Here is a 19,159-nt window from a genome sequence, read left to right on the forward strand (position 1 = left end):
AAAAGCGTGTGGTACATAGCAGCCAAGATGAGCCCCATAACCTAGAGACATTGGTTCGCTTCCACCATCAGAGGGAAGCTTCGATGTCATCGTCTCCACCACACTGAACAGTACCAGCACCATGCATCAACCCCAAGCCACACACACCACCAGGGGCATCACATGCATATCAAGATGCTAGCACTTGACATGGGCCAAGAACTTCAAAGTGACATCTCTAAAGAAGATGCTTACTCTTTCTCCGACAAAAAACAAGACTAAAAACTTACATTACTATTTTCTACAAACTCCTTTTTAGTTCGTGGTCTCCGATTATGTCTAGTTGTCAAAGGTGAAATTCCTCAGCTATCGTCAGAGGAGAGTGAAATGCTAACAGATCCTTTTTTTGAATAAAGAAGCGTGTGATCCGATGTTAAATATGGAACAATAAGTGATGAGTGAATTATGCATCATGTTTTTGCATTGTAAACGTAGGATTTTTTGTATTTTACCGAATTTGCATGCACCTTTTTGATTGATTTTGCCAGGATCACAAAGAAGCAAAGAGATTTGGAGCATTAAATGGAAAACACCTACTGTTGTGTAAAGTATACTAATTGAATATCATAAAAAGCCTACCATACAAGAGACAAGCATGTGGAAGGAAACTAGTCTGCGTCTGGCAAATTCAGAAGAGAAGACAACACGCAAAACGAGCGCCCGCTTGTACCAGCGGTCATACCGTGTGGTGCCTCCTCCCCCTGGTTGACTACTTTCACCCTGTGCAATCGGATTACAGATGTGGCGAATAAAGAGACTCCAACTCGCGAACACAGAAGCAGAAAACCAACCCCTGGGAGGGATCATGAGAGGGAATCGACAGAAGGGACATCCACCTTGCCATTGCTTAGATCACGAAGGCTACAACATCGATCATCATCATCAACAACAACTCCTCCATTCATCTCGTTGTAATCCCATAGCGTAGTGTGGATTTATAGGTGTATCACATTAATCACTCATCTTCTATTGCCGTGAACACTTCGATGATGTCTTGTGCCCCTATGTTTGAGTAAATCCCTTGTTCCTGGTGCTATGAAGGAACCCTAGTATTTGTATGAACTGAACGCCGGCAAGATATACGATGTTTGTTATATGATTGTGGTAATGTTCTTCATGATATTGTGCAAACATCGACTGCACAATATTTAGCCTTTGTGGACTTAAAGGATATTCTTATCTTTTTTATACGAAGGCACAACGGTATCAAAAGCTACCTCTCTCCTTAGCGGATCATTGGTAAGAGAATAATGGAGACCCGTATGCCTTATGTTGTGTGCGCAGGGAGACCATTAATCACCCTCTTACTCCGCTGATAGGCATTGTAGGGACGGTGGTGGAGTGCATAATACAGAGTTGCGGCAATATGCATGTATCTTATCATTAGCTCCGCCCATGTAATATACATATAATATATATTACATATCTGAACCAAATGTTGTGTCTCTACATAATTAAGTATCATAAATACTAGTGGTAATTCTAGACTCCATGAGAACCCATTTAGCCCTATTGTAGTTTCCATCACTTCCATTACTCTCTTGTTCTTAGTTACTAATCTTGTGCTCTTTAATTCTTGATTTTGCACACACACATTTGCAATATTTCCACCTTTGCATCGCTTTTATCGTAGGATATTAACTAACTTGCATGCACATTTCGATAAGCCACTATAAGGGGCAAAATACCATTTTATCATCTCTCAGTGTGATCGATACTCTTACATTAAAATAACTACAACTAAACCATATGGACTAAACGGGCATAATTAAGGCACCGAGGTAGATGGGTTCTAGGCGGATTTCTATTAGAGGTTCTTGGCCGGTCATAGAAGGTGTTTTTATGCCTATGTTTGCAGAATCGTACAATGGGAATTTGTCGTTGTATAAGTTAAATTTTGAAATATGCCGATGACACCATTATCTTCATGGAATATAACATTGAGAAGGACAAAAACATAGAATGTACGCTCTATTTATTCAAGCTGTTATCGGGCCTTAAAATGAACTTCCACGAGACTGAACTCTTCTTCTTTGAAAAATCTAGAGAGGAAGAGAATTAGTATAGACAACTTTTTGGTTGCGAGATTGGCTCATTCCCTTTTAGATACCTTGGTATCCGAATGCATTTTTGTAAACTTCTTAGCAAGGAATGAAAATGTATTTTATATCGCTTGGAATAAAACCCTTGTTGGACAGGTAAGCTTATGTCTTGTGGGGCAAGGCTCGCCCTAATCAATGTTGTTTTCACAAGTTTATTAATGTTCATGTTATCCTCCTTTTTGAAATACCTAAAAGGGTGAGGAAAATATTGAATTACTAAAGAAGTAAAGATCCAGATTTATTGACATTCTAATAAACACAAGCCTAAATAAGGCCTGATGAGGTGGGATGCGATACTGCATCGTAAAGAGGTCTCCGGGTGGAAGACATCGATATTAAAAATAAGTGTATGCTGAGAAAATGACTCTACATGATACTTACTAAGGACGGGGCTTGGGAAGGAGTGCTTAGGATAAGTACTTGCATTCTAAAACCCTTTCTTAGGTTTAGGGAACACCAACTGACTCGCCTTCCTGAACAGGCTTCGTAAGGATAAATAATGGTTTTTTCACATTAGGATGTTTGTGGTGGAAACAATGAAGTTCTCTGTTAATATATGCAATGTCTGAAAATGTACGCGAATAGAAGTCCAAGGAGGCAAGAAGTAATTGAAATTCCAAATACTATTAATTTGCTAACAGAAAGCAAGCATTAAGTAAAAACAAAATCAAAAGTCCTATTTGGATGGTAAGGCTCTCGCACGAATTTCGTAGGAAACCCCAAATCCGATGAGAATGGATGTTTGTTTTCCTGCGAAATTACCACGCTCCAAACAGTGTCTTCACACGCTATGTAAACTACTGCAGGATGCAGCTTATGAACCACGATAGACAAATGGACACTCCTCAAAACATAAGCATATGCAATGAATAAAACAAAAAACTGTTGCCTCCGATCACCTGCACTTGCTGGAGAAGATGCCTCCAACGAGTGAGACCGCATTCTTCCTCTGCTTCTTGTGCTGCTTCTTCTTGGCTTTCTTGTTGCACTTCACCTTCCTCAGGTCATCGTCGACCATCTTGATTGTCAGCGCCTCCGAGAGGCTCGGCAGGTACTCGAGGCTGGCCATCCACTCCTCGGCCCTAGTGTCGTCGACCCATAGATCGCTGCGAACCCGGCCATCGCCGTATTCCTCCTCTGCGCCGACAATCGCGGTCCTGCCGACCTCGACGACGGCGAGCTCCTTCCCTTTCTTGAGCTCCACGGAGTCGGAGAAGATCCCCAGGCTGTTGGCGAATTGCTTGCCGATGCTGGAGACGGCCATCTCCATCTGCGACTGCCTCTGCTTGAGTTGCGCCAGCTCGCTCCTGGACTCCGCGAGGTCGACCTCCAGCTTCTTCAGGCAGTCCAGCAACGTGGATGACGGCGGGGAAGCCGCCCGTGGCACGCTGAACTTGGAGCTGGATGCGCTGCTGCCACGGGAGCTGCCGCCGCAACCTGCCACGTACCTCACACCGCTGAAGACCTCGACGGCCTCCCTGACAGACTGGAACGGCCGGGAGCTGTCGATCTCCGCGCGAGCCGCGGTGGCGATGATCTCCATGAATGGTTGAGATGGTGATTGATGGACTGATGGGATTGCATGGCAAGAATGTGAGTGTGGGGACTGAAGTAGACATATGTGCTTTCTTGGTTTTGTCTTTGCTTCTACTTCAAAGTTCAAACACCAACCCGCCCGAGTAACATGAGAATGCAGGCCTTGTGTCGGCGTCAAGTAAAACCGGCGGGTAGAGGGGAAGACGGGGACTTGCGACCAAAGGCAGCATAAAGAGGCCTTCTAGAGCAACCACACTTTTTAGTCGAAGCCTGTGACTGAGCATTTTACCCTTTTTACAAGTGGTCGAAGACTCTGAGCTGTGTGTAAGAGGGCCGGCGCGCCCCGAACACTCCTGAAACGCCCGGACGGGTCACCCGGCCATAGTCCGGTCATAAAATTTCGACTTAGACGGATGCTTCAGACGGGCCTCAGTGTCCGCGCTGACCGGCACCCCTCATATCCAGCCCAAATATAAAGAGGATATGAGACGTCCGGACGCGTCCGCCACGTCGGACTCGGCTCATGCTAGCCCACCTGATTTCACATATATTCGTCCCCATCCGCTCGCCGGACCAAACCCTACTCACTTCACACTCCTCTTTCCTCCACTCCCTCCGTCATCCGAGCTCACCTCCAGAGATTTTCGGGCGTTTGAGGGGCCGGATTTGCAAAGTCCGGTTGTAGATGCTTCAAGCACTTCGTATATGCCGTTTTCTTTCTTGTGTAAGTTTTTTTTTTTGCGAGAAAATTTTCTATCTATTCATCTTTAATCATAACAGTCAATGAACACCAAAAATAATAATAAATATGTTCAAAAAAACTATATCCAGATCCGTAGACTACCTAACGACGACTACACTGAAGCGAGCCGAATGCGCGCTGTCGTTATCGCCTCTCCTTTGTTGCTCACTGTAATTTCGATCCGGTTGTTGGCTTTGTTGCGGACGTCATGAGCCTCCGTTGTAAAAAAATACGAGCAACTTTAACAAACACCATAAAACATAAATCTTTTTAAAATATATCATTAAAAGGCCCAAGTGCTAAAATGAATTTTTCGCTATTTATGATTTCACATTCTTGTTACTAGACGTTCTATGAGATAGGAAGAAATCACAACAACCCACTAGCACGCACTCTAAAAGGCATTGAGCCTTTATTTTTTATGGTGCAGCCTAAAACCAACTTGTTAAGAGCAACTCCAACGTGCCGACCTGAAGAGACGCGGGTTTTGTCCTTTTTTTTGGTCCGTTTGGGTCGGCTCATCCGCCCCCTTTTGCGTTTGGATCGGCCGCATCCAACGTACGGACGCATTTTTGTCCCCGCGGCCAGCCTGCGTCCATTTTTTTATTTGAATCTCGAGTACATTTTCATCCTCGCGCTTGGGTGCTGCAGGCAGGGGCTGGTGGCGGCAACACCGGGGAGCTGCGGGGGTGGTGGTGGCGAAATTGGAAGGTAGCGTGTTGCGGGGGGGAGGTACGTGGGTGCAGACGGCTAGACTGGGCACCGGAACTGGGTGACGGTGGCGACGGGTGGGGCAGCCGGGTGTGCTGGCTGTCGATGGGAGGAAGATGAAATGGCCAATGTGCCACCGACTGACGCGCCAGAGAGGACAAGGGCGGGCGTCGCATGCGTCTGTTTCTTGTCCGAGCCCATGCAAACGCGGCCCAAATTTGGGCCGGAAATGGGTCGCACGAACAAAAAGTGAACGCGCATCCGTTTGGATCGCCGCCGCATTGGGCTGACTTTTGTGTCCGTTTTTACCTAAACGAACAGCACAAACAATTTGGGTCGACGAGTTGAAGTTGCTCTGAACTCCTATCGACTTTGTCCCACTCTCTCGCGAGCTCCCTGATGGTGCATAGTACCGGAAGCTGGTCGTCAGGCCGGTCTCAAGGCCCGACAAGCTAAGGTGTAGCCTGGCCCCTCAACCTGCATGAACCCCATCTTCTAGAAAATCATCACCTTGACGTACAAGTCAAGGACACCCTATTCGAATAGGGCTCTGCGTTACCCCTCCTTTCCGGTTTATAGGGTTTATCTCGAAATTTTAGTTTTTTTATTTTATAAGGCTCAATTTTACATGTTCAGATTCCAAGGTGCATTAAATCATTGCATGCAAGTATTAAGAGAAAATTGACCAATGCATGTACTTTATGCATCCATGCATTGCAATTAGTGCATTGATAAACATAATTTTTTGAGGAAAACACGAGCATTAATTAGGTGCTTTTGCAAACTACAAAAAATATTCCACCACTTACCATCTACCTTGGTTGGTGAGATTTTTGAATTGAGCCCTATAAACCGGAAAGGAGGGAGTAGTTAGCAAGCCGTGTAACCCTAGGTCTTGTCTCCCCTTTAATGCGAGACCTAGGCATACTAAGACACAAAAAATCTCCACCCTAGATGTACTCCTATGGAACCGTTTCTCCTTCAAATGGGTGTGAAACTTGTGTTCTCCAATTCGGTTTCTTCAGGAGCTCATAGATTGTTGGGTTTCTTCAATGTGATACCTAAGTTCATCAAACAAGCTTTGATTCCTTATTTTTTTGCTTTGGTGATGTATGAACTCACAAGGATAAGGAGATACCCCATGGGCATATGAACCCACTTTTATTTATTTTTTTCTTTCAAAATGTTAAAAAATTTGAAACAAAATTTCACGCATACATATTCACACATGCGCCATTTTTAGATCCGCGCAGAAAGTTTTGAAGTTTTTCCAGAATTTTTTTTGTCTTCTAAATAGGTTCAATGACACTATTTTTTGTCTATATAGCACAAGCAAAGGAAAAAGTTGTTTTTTAGCCAAACTTTCTAAGTGCATTTTTCAACCTTTTGAGAATATTTATCCATTTTCCATAAAGTTTTGAAATTTTTCACAAGGCTAAACTTTCTGCGCATATTTCTACATGTATGTGTGAATTTTTTTTGCAGAATTTTTTATCATTTAGAAATTAGTTTTTCGAATTGGATTCATCCACGTACTTTCCATGGCCGGGGAGCCTTGGCAGGTAGCTATCGACTGGGTTTCTAGATCTTATGGGTTTTAATTTCAGCCTATCCCAACTAGTTCGAAACTAAAAGACTTTGTTTGTTGTTGTTGGCGGTGGTGTTGGTATTGCCCGACCATGTGTGTTGTCTGTTGTTGATTGTATTGGCATCTGTGTCATCTGTCCTTTAGATCTAAGTCCAACTATGTATGCCTTGCCGTTGTTCAGGTTTTCACCTAGTTTTCCTTCAATATACAGACATTTTTCTTTGGTTTTACACTAGCCTTTTTGCTATGCTTTCCTTCTTTGGGATGTTCTTGTAATACCTTTTTCAATCAAAAATGATTTGATAGTTCTCTTATATAAATAAAATTAAGGATTAAGTGATGAGCGAAGCTGGATGTCAGACCAGGAAGTTTCCTCCACGGCTTCTAACGAGTAAAAGTATGTTCAATAGATGGTGTAGATGTCAAAATAACCGAAATATACATCAGGAAGGCTAAAAAACGTACCTCCAATAAATGATGTATGCAAAAAAAAATCTAAAATTGCTCAGCTGTTACATCATCAAGTAATGCAAATATACATCACTTGGTCGCGCCCTAGTAAAACAGAGTCGCACCGCACGAACTCCCAACTACCTCTAAAAACTTCATTCCCCCTCCCATCGTACCATGTCGTTGCTGTTTCGCCCGCCCACCGCACCCCCACCCGCACCCTAGATCCGACCTTCCCACCCTCGCCGACACCGGATACGCCGCAGGCCTCGAAATCGGCCGAATCAAAGTCGCTCCGCCGCCCGATTTGAAGCAGCTCCGTCCACACAACATATGTGGCACTCTTCACGTCGTCACCCTGCGACTCTGCTGCCCGGTTCAATGCATCACCCGCACGCCACCATGCCGCTGAAGGTGTCCAAGAGCAAGTCCGGCTACTTTAGTGTGCGAACGAAGCCGTCCGAGAACTTCGCTACCAAGTTCCAGTGCGACGATCGTCACTACCGGCTCGCCACCTACTCGTCCGCCGACGAGGCCGCACGTGCATACGACGTTGCCACTTGGTGTTTCGACCGGCTGAGGGAAGAGCTAAACTTCCCGGAGATTAAGACCCGGGAGGATGCGGAGTTCCTCGCGCTGGTAAATTTTAGGATACAACTGATCAAGGAGAGTCAAGAAAAAGAAGCTGGGGACTCAAATTGCTACCGGCGAGAGTGATGAAGCGACTCTCGTGAGGTTTGCCGCAGGAGCATTCTGAAGTATGTCTAGGCCGAGCAGGAGTTCTAATGAAAGTGTGATGGCGAGTGGAAGAAGACGATGAAGGAGGACGAGGCCGTCCCCTCGACGGTGACCCCCGTGGCCCCGTCGGGTCTAACTCGTCGGACTGGGATGAGTGGGAGGAGGAGGACGAGACGTTCAACGACTTCAACAACCAGAGTAAAGAGAAGTTTCGGAGCAGTTCAAGAGCGACGGTTAGTTTTATGTTTGAGGATATTGCTTATCGTTATCGTCTCGGTCAGCTGGGGATTAGAGATTAATCGGAAATCGGCCGATTAATCGATTTTATCGGTCGACTATTAATCGGCCATTTTTTTGCAAATCTCAGGTTCCCAACACTAAAATATGCTATATTCAACACCAAAACAATATTGGAGATAAATGTTACCTTGATTCCTAGCCTTTGAATCCTCGTATAATGACAAACAAAATAGGACAACAGTACATATAGCATAACAAGGTCCACAAAACACAAATAAGAATAGTTTTTGCAAACATAGTTCTATGAATAGGCCCGATTTATCGGTAGATTCCCGATAAATCGCTTGTCATAGTGATAAATCGGCCCAAACGATAAACGATGAAGATAAGGCATAATCTTATCGGTCACCCCAAGAGTAGCGATAAATCGGATGATAAATCGCTGAATCGGAAGATTTTTTGAACAATGAATTATGTTTGAAATGATCTAGTAGTTCAAATAGTTTTACATCATCAATTGGGGTACTAGTCATCACATATTTTACATCATATGTTGTAGTTAAACATTTTTTGGTGATATAAGGGCATCTCAAATGGCGACCCGCAAATTTCCTCCCGCATCTGTCCGCGGACAGGGGGGGTCCGGTCCGTGGACACAGATGCGAGAGTCGGCCATCCAACGCCGCACGCATGCATTTCAACCAATTTTTGAATTAACAGGATGAAATTCATGCAAACATGACAGATTTCATTAAAAATAGGAGATAACTTACATAAAAAGGTCGGTATTTCGACCGCTTAACTAAAAACTCGAAAAGAAAACTAAACTCTATACCGGACGACAACCGTGTGGCCGCCTTGTCCTGTCACACCGCCGTCGTCGTCCGCGCCGCCGTTGTCGTCATCGTCGTCCCTCCAGCGGCGCAATGCCTTCGGAGGGTCGCGGCAGCCTTGTCCGGCTGCTACCCACCGCTCACGGCGTTGCGGCTCCGCCTCCTGCTGCGCGGTGTGGAGTGCCACCGTGGCTAGTGCCGACGGCGCGAGTGGAGCCCTAGCTGCGGCCTTGCCCCTTAAGGCGTCGGAGGTCTCGTTAAGACACCACTCCTCGCCATACTTGACGATCTCGCTGTCGAGGCGGCGACAACCTCCGGCGTCCGTCTCACTAGTGATGACGGAATGGTCAAGGACCCACGCGGCGGCGAGGTCCGGGTCATTGCGAACCCATTTCGGCGCCTCATCGGTCTCGGCAAACAAGGAACGGCGGGTGGCGTTGCGCCGTTTGTACCGCGCCCACTGACGCACCGCCTTCTCCTCAGAGACGACGACCCTCAACCCCGAGGGGCCATCGAAACCGGTGTCTCCGAGGTAATGGAGGATGCGGCCGTGCTCCTTCCTTATGGCCGATGGCAACTCCTCGATGGCTTGGCGACGGATGCAGATGGGCGGCGAGTAGGGCCCGCTAATGCACGCGTATCAGTTGTGCGCCGGTGGTAACGCGGGCTTGTCCTTCACACAGAGTCCAACCTGGACGCCGCAGACATGGCTGCGGGGGGGGGGGGGGGGTCCTGCTTGACCCACGAGGGTGGGGACATCGGATCGGCTCCTCCTTGACCCGCACCGATGATGTGGTGCAAGGCCCATCTGATGGAGTGAGCGCTCCGCTTCGTCCGTCAGAGCCTCCTCCGCGAGGAGGTGCAACCGCTGCTACGACTTCTAGTCCTCCTCGTCACTGGAGGAGAGGATGATATCCTCCTTGCCGAAGGAGCCGGTCACCAAGGACACCAAGGGGCCCAAAGAGCGTCGGCGCCAAGATCCACCTGAGGATGAACCACAGCCTGCCGGCACGGACCACCACGACTTCGACATCGCCGCTGTAGGAAGAGGAGCTCGAAGAGAAGGAGGCGATCAGAGAGGAAAGATACGCGGATGTGCATCGCTGAAGCACAGATAGCCGCGGCCAGGCTAGTCGAAACGGGCGGTCAGCCCACTTCAATGCGACGCAACGGATGGAGTTGGTTCCTCGGGAAGCTGCGTCCGCATTGAAGCGGCGGCTGCCGAGAGGTCGCGTCGGTCAGCATCGCCCTCCCTCTGATCACATACCGCGACATGTCGGCCGCTGCGTGCTTCATGCGGCGTTGTAAGCGACGCGTGCATCGGAAGGGAAACATGGGAGCGGTGGGTTAGGGGTTTGGGTGGGCCACGACAGAAGGGGCGGGTGGGGGTTTGGGTGGCCAGAAGCGGGCTTGGGAGCAGTCCGGACGCCCGCAAAGCTTGGTCTCTAATTTGTGGGAGAAAACACGTCCGGCCATCGTGCGGACTGATACAAACCCGCGTTGAATGGTTTCTGTAGGAGTGCATGCTCTAGGCAATGCAAGCAAAAGACTGATCTAACAAAAGAGACTAGGCAATACATCAACAAAGCTAGACTGAAAGTGGGCTTCAATTTAATTGCACCAGCTGAATCTCGAACTCGAGACCTTTTGGCTCTGATACCATGTAAAGCCAATGCAATCAAAAGACCAATCTGACAGAAAGGACTAAGACAATACATTTATACGTCAACAGTTTCTGACTGACAATTACATTTATACGTCAACACATGGTTTATACGGCACGATGTGGGCTTCCTCCATCTGGAAATACTTGTTATCAAAATTAATAAAAGAGGATGTATCTAGACATATTTTAGTTTTAGATGCATCCCTTTTTATCCATTTTGATGACAAGTATTTTCGGACGGAGGGGGTATATTTTACTCGCACCACATTTTGGTACCATAGATGCTTTAATGCTACTAGGCCAAAAATAAAGAGATACAAAGTGTACGGGCCAATAAAAGCCAATAAAAAGTGGACCAACAGCACGCAGCAAAAGGCAGCAGTGCCAGTGTTACAGGAACGCATGGATGGAGAGAAAAGATTACAATGAAAAAACAAAATCGATGCTACAAGCAAAAAGCAACTAGGCCAAAGCTTGTTCGACACCAGCACGGGAGGAGATGCAAGCAGAACTATACTGAAGAACAAAATGCATCTGAGAACACATGCGCTGACATGATAACTTTTAGATGCATTTTAGCCAACACCAAACTAAACCTCTAACTAGATACCAGGTTGCAAAAGACTGAAGTCGCGAGGATCTTAATAGTCGGTCGCGGCTGTTGATTTCGTAGACGTGGTTCGGTTATTCCCATTTGTCTCTATCTATTGGTGACACGCACAGGCGATGGTGTACACAAAGGCTCGGGTCCAAGTCAGCTTCCTTGCCTAGCCACTTGGACGACAACAGCCTCCAAGCCAAATCGTCCTCCTCTCAACCCTGTTGCTACTGCCTGCCCATGCCAAGACCTGGCCCTATCATCTGCCCTTGCATTGCAACCATCACAGCACCTTCGCGCTGCATCTCTTGGATGAGTTGCTCGAGTCGCGGAGTTCGCTGAACCACAAAGCCAAACAATGCTCCTGTAGGAGCAGCCATGTTTGAGTGGTCTTGACAGTGGTTTGCAGACATTGTAGCTGCAGCCGCGGTAGGAGCTTCAGTTGTAGGACTCGGCGCGTTGGGTCCAGCCAACTTGGGATTTTGTTCCTGCTCCATGCCTTGCATCTCCGGTTCCTCAGAAGCTTCAAGTCCAGCTTCCATGTTTAACACTTCTCCCACACTGAAATGTGAAGCCTGCTGTTTTCCCTTCTCCTGTGCACGATGTCCTTTGCCATGTTGTTCCTCTTCCACTATTCTGCGCTTAAATACCGCCCACAGGTAGGGTTTTCCTTGGAAAGCTGCAACCAAACAAAGACAAACATGGTAAGTCACTTAACCATTGAGCCAAATATACACAGTAGGGAAAAGCTTAGATAGTGATTCTGGATAATTGAACTATTTCTATTAGATGATTGAATGGTTGCGTATGGGTAGGGTTGTGACTAGAAATCAGGAACATCAATCATATTCTGTTACTAGCATCTTTCCAGAAAGAGAAGAACACATACTTTGGTGTTGCTCAGGCAGTAGAATAGATGGGAATATCAGCATCTCAGCTTCACCAACAATAGCTCGTAGGACCATATCATTCTCCACGACTTCTTTAACAAGTTGATCCAGGTCTGCATCTTGCCTAGGGATAGAGACAAAAATGATTAGAATCCAAATGGTGCAAAAGATGGTAGGAAAATAAATAGCAAAGAGTAATAAAGACACCTCATCTCGGTGGGCAATAAATACAACGCAATGTTGTCATCAGTGGGCCTTGATGCCTCAAAGCTCTTCGGCCAACCCTCCAGTCTAGAAAGCTTTGTTACTTCAACCACTGGCTCAAGTGATCTTGACAATTTCCACACCTTCTCACAGTATTTGGTTGACAAATGTGCAGCCAACGAAACAAATTTTCCGCTGCCTATCCTAATGATTCCACTGTTGAATAATAAAACAACAAAAATATCAGCATATAGGGACGAGCATTTGCAACATGTGAAATCAGGAGAAAAAAGGGAAATTGAAGAAAAAAAGGGGGCATATGTTTTACCTCCAAATAGGTTCATCGATGGGCAGGGAACAATAGTGATGTGGCTTTGAAGGTTCTGAACCATAATTCTGTGTTTTCAATCCAGCAGCACCACTTTTACTACCGATGAGATTTTGATCACCATCATCATCGTCTTCATCATCAAGTACTACGAATCTACTCTTATTGTTTGTTTTACTACAATTCTCGGTCCTCTTCCTCTTATTAAACTTGTCATCAACGGTCCTTTTATCCTCCCCGAGGCTAGTGTTCTCATTGTTAAGTTTATTAATGGATTTTTTCAATCTAGCGACCCCATGTGCCTCAAACTTTTCTTCCAACAACGGCTCCATCCTCTTACTCTTAGATTTGTACACATCGGTTCTTCCATGCTCTGAAAGGCTAGACTTGTACTTTCTACTATCAACTCGAATGCACCCGCCGATTGAATCAACCATGCATGATGCCTCGACCGTTTGGTGAGTTGAAAGTTTCTTACTAGGTAAAGAAATAGAGATATCTTCCATGACTTTTTTACCCTTCAAAGCTGAGTTGGAATTTGTAGCTTCCATCGCCATCGGATGGTCTTCTTTTCGTGAGTTGCAAACCATCAAAGAGGGGTACAATTTCTTTGAAACACCAAATGTGGAATTTGAATCTAAAGAGGGCTTAGACTTTACTATGTTCCTTGCCAAAGAACCGGACCCACAATTCAACCCAGAGGAGAAGGGCCTAGCTTTCATTGACTGAGGAGCCATCTCATCATTGGGTCTTGAGTAAGAGGATCCCAACATCTTGGTATTCTTTGACCGAGGAGCTTCAATGTTATTTAACCTTGAGTAAGACTCCACATTCTTTGCCGAAGAACCCATGCCATTGTTTGGCCTCGATCTATTACCACTATTTGACATAAAGGGAGAGGTTCTAAACTTGGTAGTATTCTTTTGCAAAGAATCAATGCCACTGTTAGGCATTGCGCTAGGCACTGCGCGAGATGGACTAACCTTTTGGGTATTCTTCCTAGAGAAGAAGGGCTTAGACTTCTCGACATTTCCCCGTGGGGAAGCCGTACCTTTGTTTGGCCATGGAGAACGTGACGAGACATTTGGTCGAGACGCTGCCTTAGCATGGCTAGGCTCGTCATACGCCACCCTAAACGACTGCTGAGTTCTCTTGAATTGTTCAAGGCACTTTTTCTTGAGTTTGCCTGGTGCCTTGCTTATGGACGGCTTTCTCAATCTTGGACCAAAGTTGTTGACACTATGTTGTCTTCGACTCCCCATTTTTCTTTGAATAATCACTAAAAGAAATTAAAAAAATATGTAAAATATACTTTCTAAACACAAAAGAAACTTGTAAACCAACTTTTACAACAAAAGACACTTCTATAAGAGTGCCAACCTAATGGTAACATAGTTAAAGTGGTGAAGGGGGCTACATTATATGAGTCTATAAGAGTGCCAACCTAATGGTAACATAGTTAAAGTGGTGAAGGGGGCTACATTATATGAGATTGATGGCACATCAAACACATTTTGCACAGCACACATAAGTTGCACTTTTCACAATTGGATTGATCTCTATCTAATCTATTCCCATGACTTGAACACATTTGAGGAATGATCTCTATCTAACGTCCTTTTAGTCATTCATTTTGACCCCAGTAAGTGTGTGGGGCTTAGCGATGCAAAAAATAAGGAAATTTGATGACATGAAAGTACAAATACAAGTTCAATAATAACCTTTTGCAACACAAACATTACATTTTTGTGACACCTTCATGGTATCCACCAAACCTTGGTTTTTATCTCGACTAATTTTAGAAAGCACTATGCTAGAGATTAACTATTTAAATTTATTCAACGTAGTTCCATCCAAATTAAATTTACAATTTATTTTATTTACAAAAGTAATATCAATGTCAATAGAACAAAAATATTAAAAATAAGTTCTAGTTGCATCCTATAAAATTGCTTTTGTTTTAGTTTTTTTTTTGCCACCAATGTATGTAAGGTTCGCTTGCCTCGGCAAGGGTAGACATATTTTCCTGAGGCCCTCCAAATTGGTATGTAAATCAATTCCACAACTGCATCATCGCTACTTTTCATGGCCTCCTAAGCACAATTAGCTACCTTTGTTTTCACCCTAGTCATCGATGTAGACACCTTACTCATTGTTTCCATGACCCCACCCGCTACTTCACAACTATGAACCAACCTATAGTTGCCACGCCACCGACTGTTACATGAGTAGGGCACAATATGACAACGAAAGAGAGACAAATTAAACTAGACCAAACAAACGATGGAGGTACGGGATTATATGTAGGGCGCCTTAAGTTTTGATTCAAGTGATACAAGAGAGTTTTACGATCAAGAATGGAAAGATTCACCTAGCAAACTATCTACGCCACAAGATTCTACTCCCTCTGTTCCTAAATATAAGTCTTGTTCCTAAATATAAGTCTTTATAGAGATTCCATTATGGACAACATACAGAGCAAAATAAGTGGAAATGCACTCTAAAATATGTCTATATACATCCGGATGTAGTTCATGTTGAAACTTTAAAAAGACTTATATTTAGAAACGGGAGTACTACTTTACTAATATCAATCTCGGTTGTTCTACAGAATGGCAGATTTGGAGTATTTGAAAGAATTACGTTGTGGTTTTACCCTTCCATTTTTCTTCCAAAAATAAAATACAACGCCTACTCATAGATCATAGCAAGACATTAAAAGTAATTCATGTTGAGAGGAGGAGAGACTATGGTCCATCCAAACCCATGGTTCAAACAATGTGGATTAAGGCCTGATTAACATTCAAATTTCACAGTTTAACTTAATCCTTGTCTTGGCCAGCTTGTTCGTAGGGCAGTGTAGGTTCGCCTTTTTGAAGGGGATGATAGCTTGGCATGCACTGATCTCAAAAAATGCTGCCCATTGATGTGTGACGGCATAGGTTCGGGTGAGCCATGGTCCTACTCAATATTTTCGATGCATGTTTCGCCGGATCAATGGCAAATCAAGCTGACCAACATGAGGTTTTCTCCTACTTCACATTTTCCTTTTAGGCCCCGCCCCATCCACTTCTGCCACATTAAATTGGGCCAGTTTCCAACAAAAGAGAGGAGGACCAGCCAACCAGGAACATTTATTCCTGATACTCATGCTTACTCATGCGCAGGGGCAAATTAGTCCAAAAAAACAAACTTATGCCCTCCTTGGTATGAGGAGTTATGCGCAGAGTAAAAGAATCAGCGTACATGGAAATTTTAGATTTGGTATGCAACTAGAAACTACGGTTGGTTTTCTATCTTTTTGTGATGATGGTTGATTTTGATAACCATCCAAAAATACCCAAAGCCCTTCATGGCAGGCGCGTATGCCATACGGCATCTACTGTACTTTCGCAAAAAAAAAGACATCTGCTGTATTCACGGCCTATTTCTACCAACTTGAATCTGTTTGACACAATGCGAGCAATTACAGTGCTCGGACGGCCACATCCCTAAGCAGAAACCAATTTTCCAAGCACAAACAGGACTAAATCGACTAGGAAATCCTTAAACAATCTTGGACCATTACCCTCCCAAGCTCGAAACAAAAATAGGACACGAGCACAATCACAGCAGCAGCAAGAACATGAACACAACCATATGACCATACAGCTCTAGAAAAGATCAGATCGGGAGTAGAAAACGAGCGTTACCTGGCGGCAGTCTGCCCCGGCGATGAAGGAGGGGAGATCAAGTCCTCCACGCCCGACTCCTCGAGACAAGAATCTGCACCTCCTCCACCAAAGAACTTGGCCGTAGCTTGATACGACGGACGAACTCGCCTCTGGCCGCTAGGTAAACCCTAGCAAACCCCGCCGCAAAGCAGAGGAGGGCGAAGGCTGGGGCTGGCGAGAAAGAAACAGAGAGAAAAAGCAGGCTGTGCAAGCGGAGGCCGGGGCCCTTGTACTTATAGGCGCTGCTGGCCAACGACGCGTGGGGAGGCAGGAGACCGGATTGGAAAAGAATCGGGAAACAGAACGTCCAAGCAAAAGGACCAGGATTGCGACGGCTGCCGCGCGGTGGGAAGGGAAGGCTATCTCGATCTGTTTCCGGTTATTGCGGCGCGGTTTTACCGCCGTGGCCCGTTGGGACTCCGAACGCGAATCGTGGACGGTTGCGTTTGCGGTTCGCGAAATCTGCGGGGTCGTGCAGGGTGAGAGCATCTCCAGCCGGCCCCCCGACAGCCCCCTCAGCATCTTTTTAGCGCCGGTTGTAAAAAAATCCCAGCCATGCACTCAGGACCTCGTTTTTCGCCGGATTTAGCGAATGTTACGGCCGGCGCGCCCACCCCACACCCAGCTCCCTGCGGGGCAGCTGGGAACGCCGGCGCTCGCCTTTTGCATGCGCAAGCCCACCTGCAGCCCCTCTCTCTCCCCTCTCTCCTGTCTCCTCTCCTTTCTCTCTTCCTTCCACCGCCCCGCATCTCCCCTCGCCGGCCTTGCTCCTCTCCTCGCCGGCCCCCGCCCCGCATCTCCCCGCTCGCCGCCTTGCTCCTCTCCTCGCCGCTCCCTGCCTGCTCGCCGCCGTGCTGCGTCCGGCTCTACCCGACCAAAGACAGAGGAGCAGAGGGGAGAGGCGAAGCCGGCGACGGGCCGGCCGGCTCCTGCCGTCTCCGGCCGAGCCGAGCACACCGGCGGCCGCGGCGGGGCCCGCCGCACCCGTTCCTGGCCAGAGGGAGGCGCGGGAAGGCGCCGGGACGCGGCAACGGGCGGCGCCAGAGGAGAAACAGAGGCGGGCGAGCGACGGTGGTCTTCGACGGTGCGGGCAACTCCGACGGGCTCCGGCTAATATAAGGACACCGGCGGGACCGGGGCGACGAGGCGCACCCGTTCAGAGGCTGTAAGGGCATTTTTATCCCTTAGTTGGTTTTGGTGATTGATGACAATGCTTTTGCGGACTAATCATGTGCATCGAATATTTCAGATATATTGACTAGGCACAAGATGATTTGGTTCCCCTCCAAGGCTATGGAAGAAGGCGTTTCTCTTCGGTTCTTTTCATTGGTATTGAGTTGTAGGGAAGCCGTACTATTAAGAGGGGGTCCGCGTTGGAAAGGTTGGGTGGATTCATCACGTACACATCTTCCTTTGCACCTCCTTTCCTCTAGCCTTTGGAGTATCCTATGTTTTCCTTGTCTATGCAAATATTGCTCTTGCTTGCTGAACTAGGGCGTGCGGTAGTACTGCTCCTTAGAGCGGTAGTACCGCAGGACCTTGCGGTAGTACCGCAAGGGCCCATGGTAGTACCGCTTCTAGTAAGCGGTAGTGTGGCCGCAGTACAGATATTGCCATCCTCTCGCTGGTGGGCGGCACCCATCACGGTAGTACCGCGCACAGGGCGCGGTAGTACCGTGGTATCTGACTTAGTTCCGCAAGTACGCGGCAGTAAGGGGCGGATGTAATTTTTAACATCCGCGCCTCGCGCGGTAGTACTGCTGCTGGCTTACGGTACTACCGCGTCGGGTTTTTGCATCGACTCCAACTCTGCGGAAGTAGCCACGGATGTAATTTTTTATATCCGTGCCTTCCCATCTCTGGACAGCCCCTGCCTTGCGGTAGTACCGCAAGGGGGAGCGGTAGTACCGCGCCAGCAGTACTACCGCCCTTTGCTTTAGTGCATTTTAGGCTGTTCTGGTCTCTGCTGCGTGGGCGGTAGTACCGCGGGGCCCTGCGGTAGTACCGCGTGCCCCTGCGGTAGTACCGCGCCTCAGGTACGGTAGTACCGCGTTGCGCAGGCTGAGTTGGTGGATAACGGTTGGATTTGTTCTTCCACTATATAAGGGGTGTCTTCCTCCTCTAGTTGACCACCTCTTCTACCTCCAAGCTCCATTGTTGCTCCAAGCTTCATTTTCGCCCGATCTCCTTCCCTAGCTAATCAAACTTGTTGATTCTCTAGGGATTGGTTGAGAAGGCCCCGATCTACACTTCCACCAAGAGAAATTTGAATCCCCCCACTAATCCCTTGTGGATCTTGTTACTCTTGGGTGTTTGAGCACCCTAGATGGTTGAGGTCACCGCGGAGCCATAGTCCATTGTGGTGAAGCTTCGTGGTATCGTTGGGAGCCTCCAATTAAGTTGTGGAGATTGCCCCAACCTTGTTTGTAAAGGTTCGGTCACCGCCTCCAAGGGCACCAATAGTGGAATCACGGCATCTCGCATTGTGTGAGGGCGTGAGGAGAATACGGTGGCCCTAGTGGCTTCTTGGGGAGCATTGTGCCTCCACACCGCTCCAACGGAGATGTACTTCCCTTCAAAGGGAAGGAACTTCGGTAACACATCCTCGTCTTCACCGGTTCCACTCTTGGTTATCTCGTGCCTTTACTTGTGCAAGCTTATTTGTGTTATATCTCTTGCTCGCTTGTGTGCCTATTGTTGTTGCATCATATAGGTTGCTCACCTAGTTGCATATCTAGACAACCTACTTTGATGCAAAAATTAAATTGGTAAAGAAAAGCT

At 46.8% G+C, this 19,159-nt stretch overlaps 1 protein-coding gene across 2 annotated transcripts; it reads right to left on the reverse strand.

Annotated features, from left to right (window-relative positions):
• Positions 1 to 10,952: 10,952 nt before the first annotated feature.
• On the reverse strand, positions 10,953 to 16,736 carry LOC123167989 (uncharacterized). Of its 2 annotated transcripts, XM_044585848.1 has the most exons (5): positions 16,358 to 16,736; positions 12,666 to 13,944; positions 12,341 to 12,553; positions 12,133 to 12,257; positions 10,953 to 11,922 (listed from the first exon to the last, which is right to left on the reverse strand). In XM_044585848.1, the coding sequence occupies exons 2-5, from the start codon at positions 13,925 to 13,927 to the stop codon at positions 11,471 to 11,473; spliced, it is 2,052 nt and encodes a 683-aa protein (XP_044441783.1). In that variant the 5' UTR covers positions 13,928 to 13,944; positions 16,358 to 16,736; the 3' UTR covers positions 10,953 to 11,470. The 2 variants fall into 2 exon arrangements, with proteins under 2 accessions (XP_044441783.1, XP_044441784.1); XM_044585849.1 differs by lacking the exon at positions 12,666 to 13,944 and having other exon boundaries at positions 16,358 to 16,727.
• Between the last annotated feature and the right edge of the window lie 2,423 nt (positions 16,737 to 19,159).

Source organism: Triticum aestivum, chromosome 7D, assembly GCF_018294505.1.
Source record: "Triticum aestivum cultivar Chinese Spring chromosome 7D, IWGSC CS RefSeq v2.1, whole genome shotgun sequence".
Lineage (NCBI taxonomy): Eukaryota > Viridiplantae > Streptophyta > Magnoliopsida > Poales > Poaceae > Triticum > Triticum aestivum.

Bases quoted from the DNA above. Each gene is read 5' to 3' on its own strand.
- LOC123167989 (XM_044585848.1), bottom strand. From the start codon at position 13,927: ATGGGGAGTCGAAGACAACATAGTGTCAACAACTTTGGTCCAAGATTG. The intron at 12,554-12,665 runs GTAAAACATATG...ATTATTCAACAG, and splicing joins ATCGATGAACCTATTTGGAG to TGGAATCATTAGGATAGGCA. The intron at 12,258-12,340 runs GTGTCTTTATTA...CTCTATCCCTAG, and splicing joins TTATTGCCCACCGAGATGAG to GCAAGATGCAGACCTGGATC.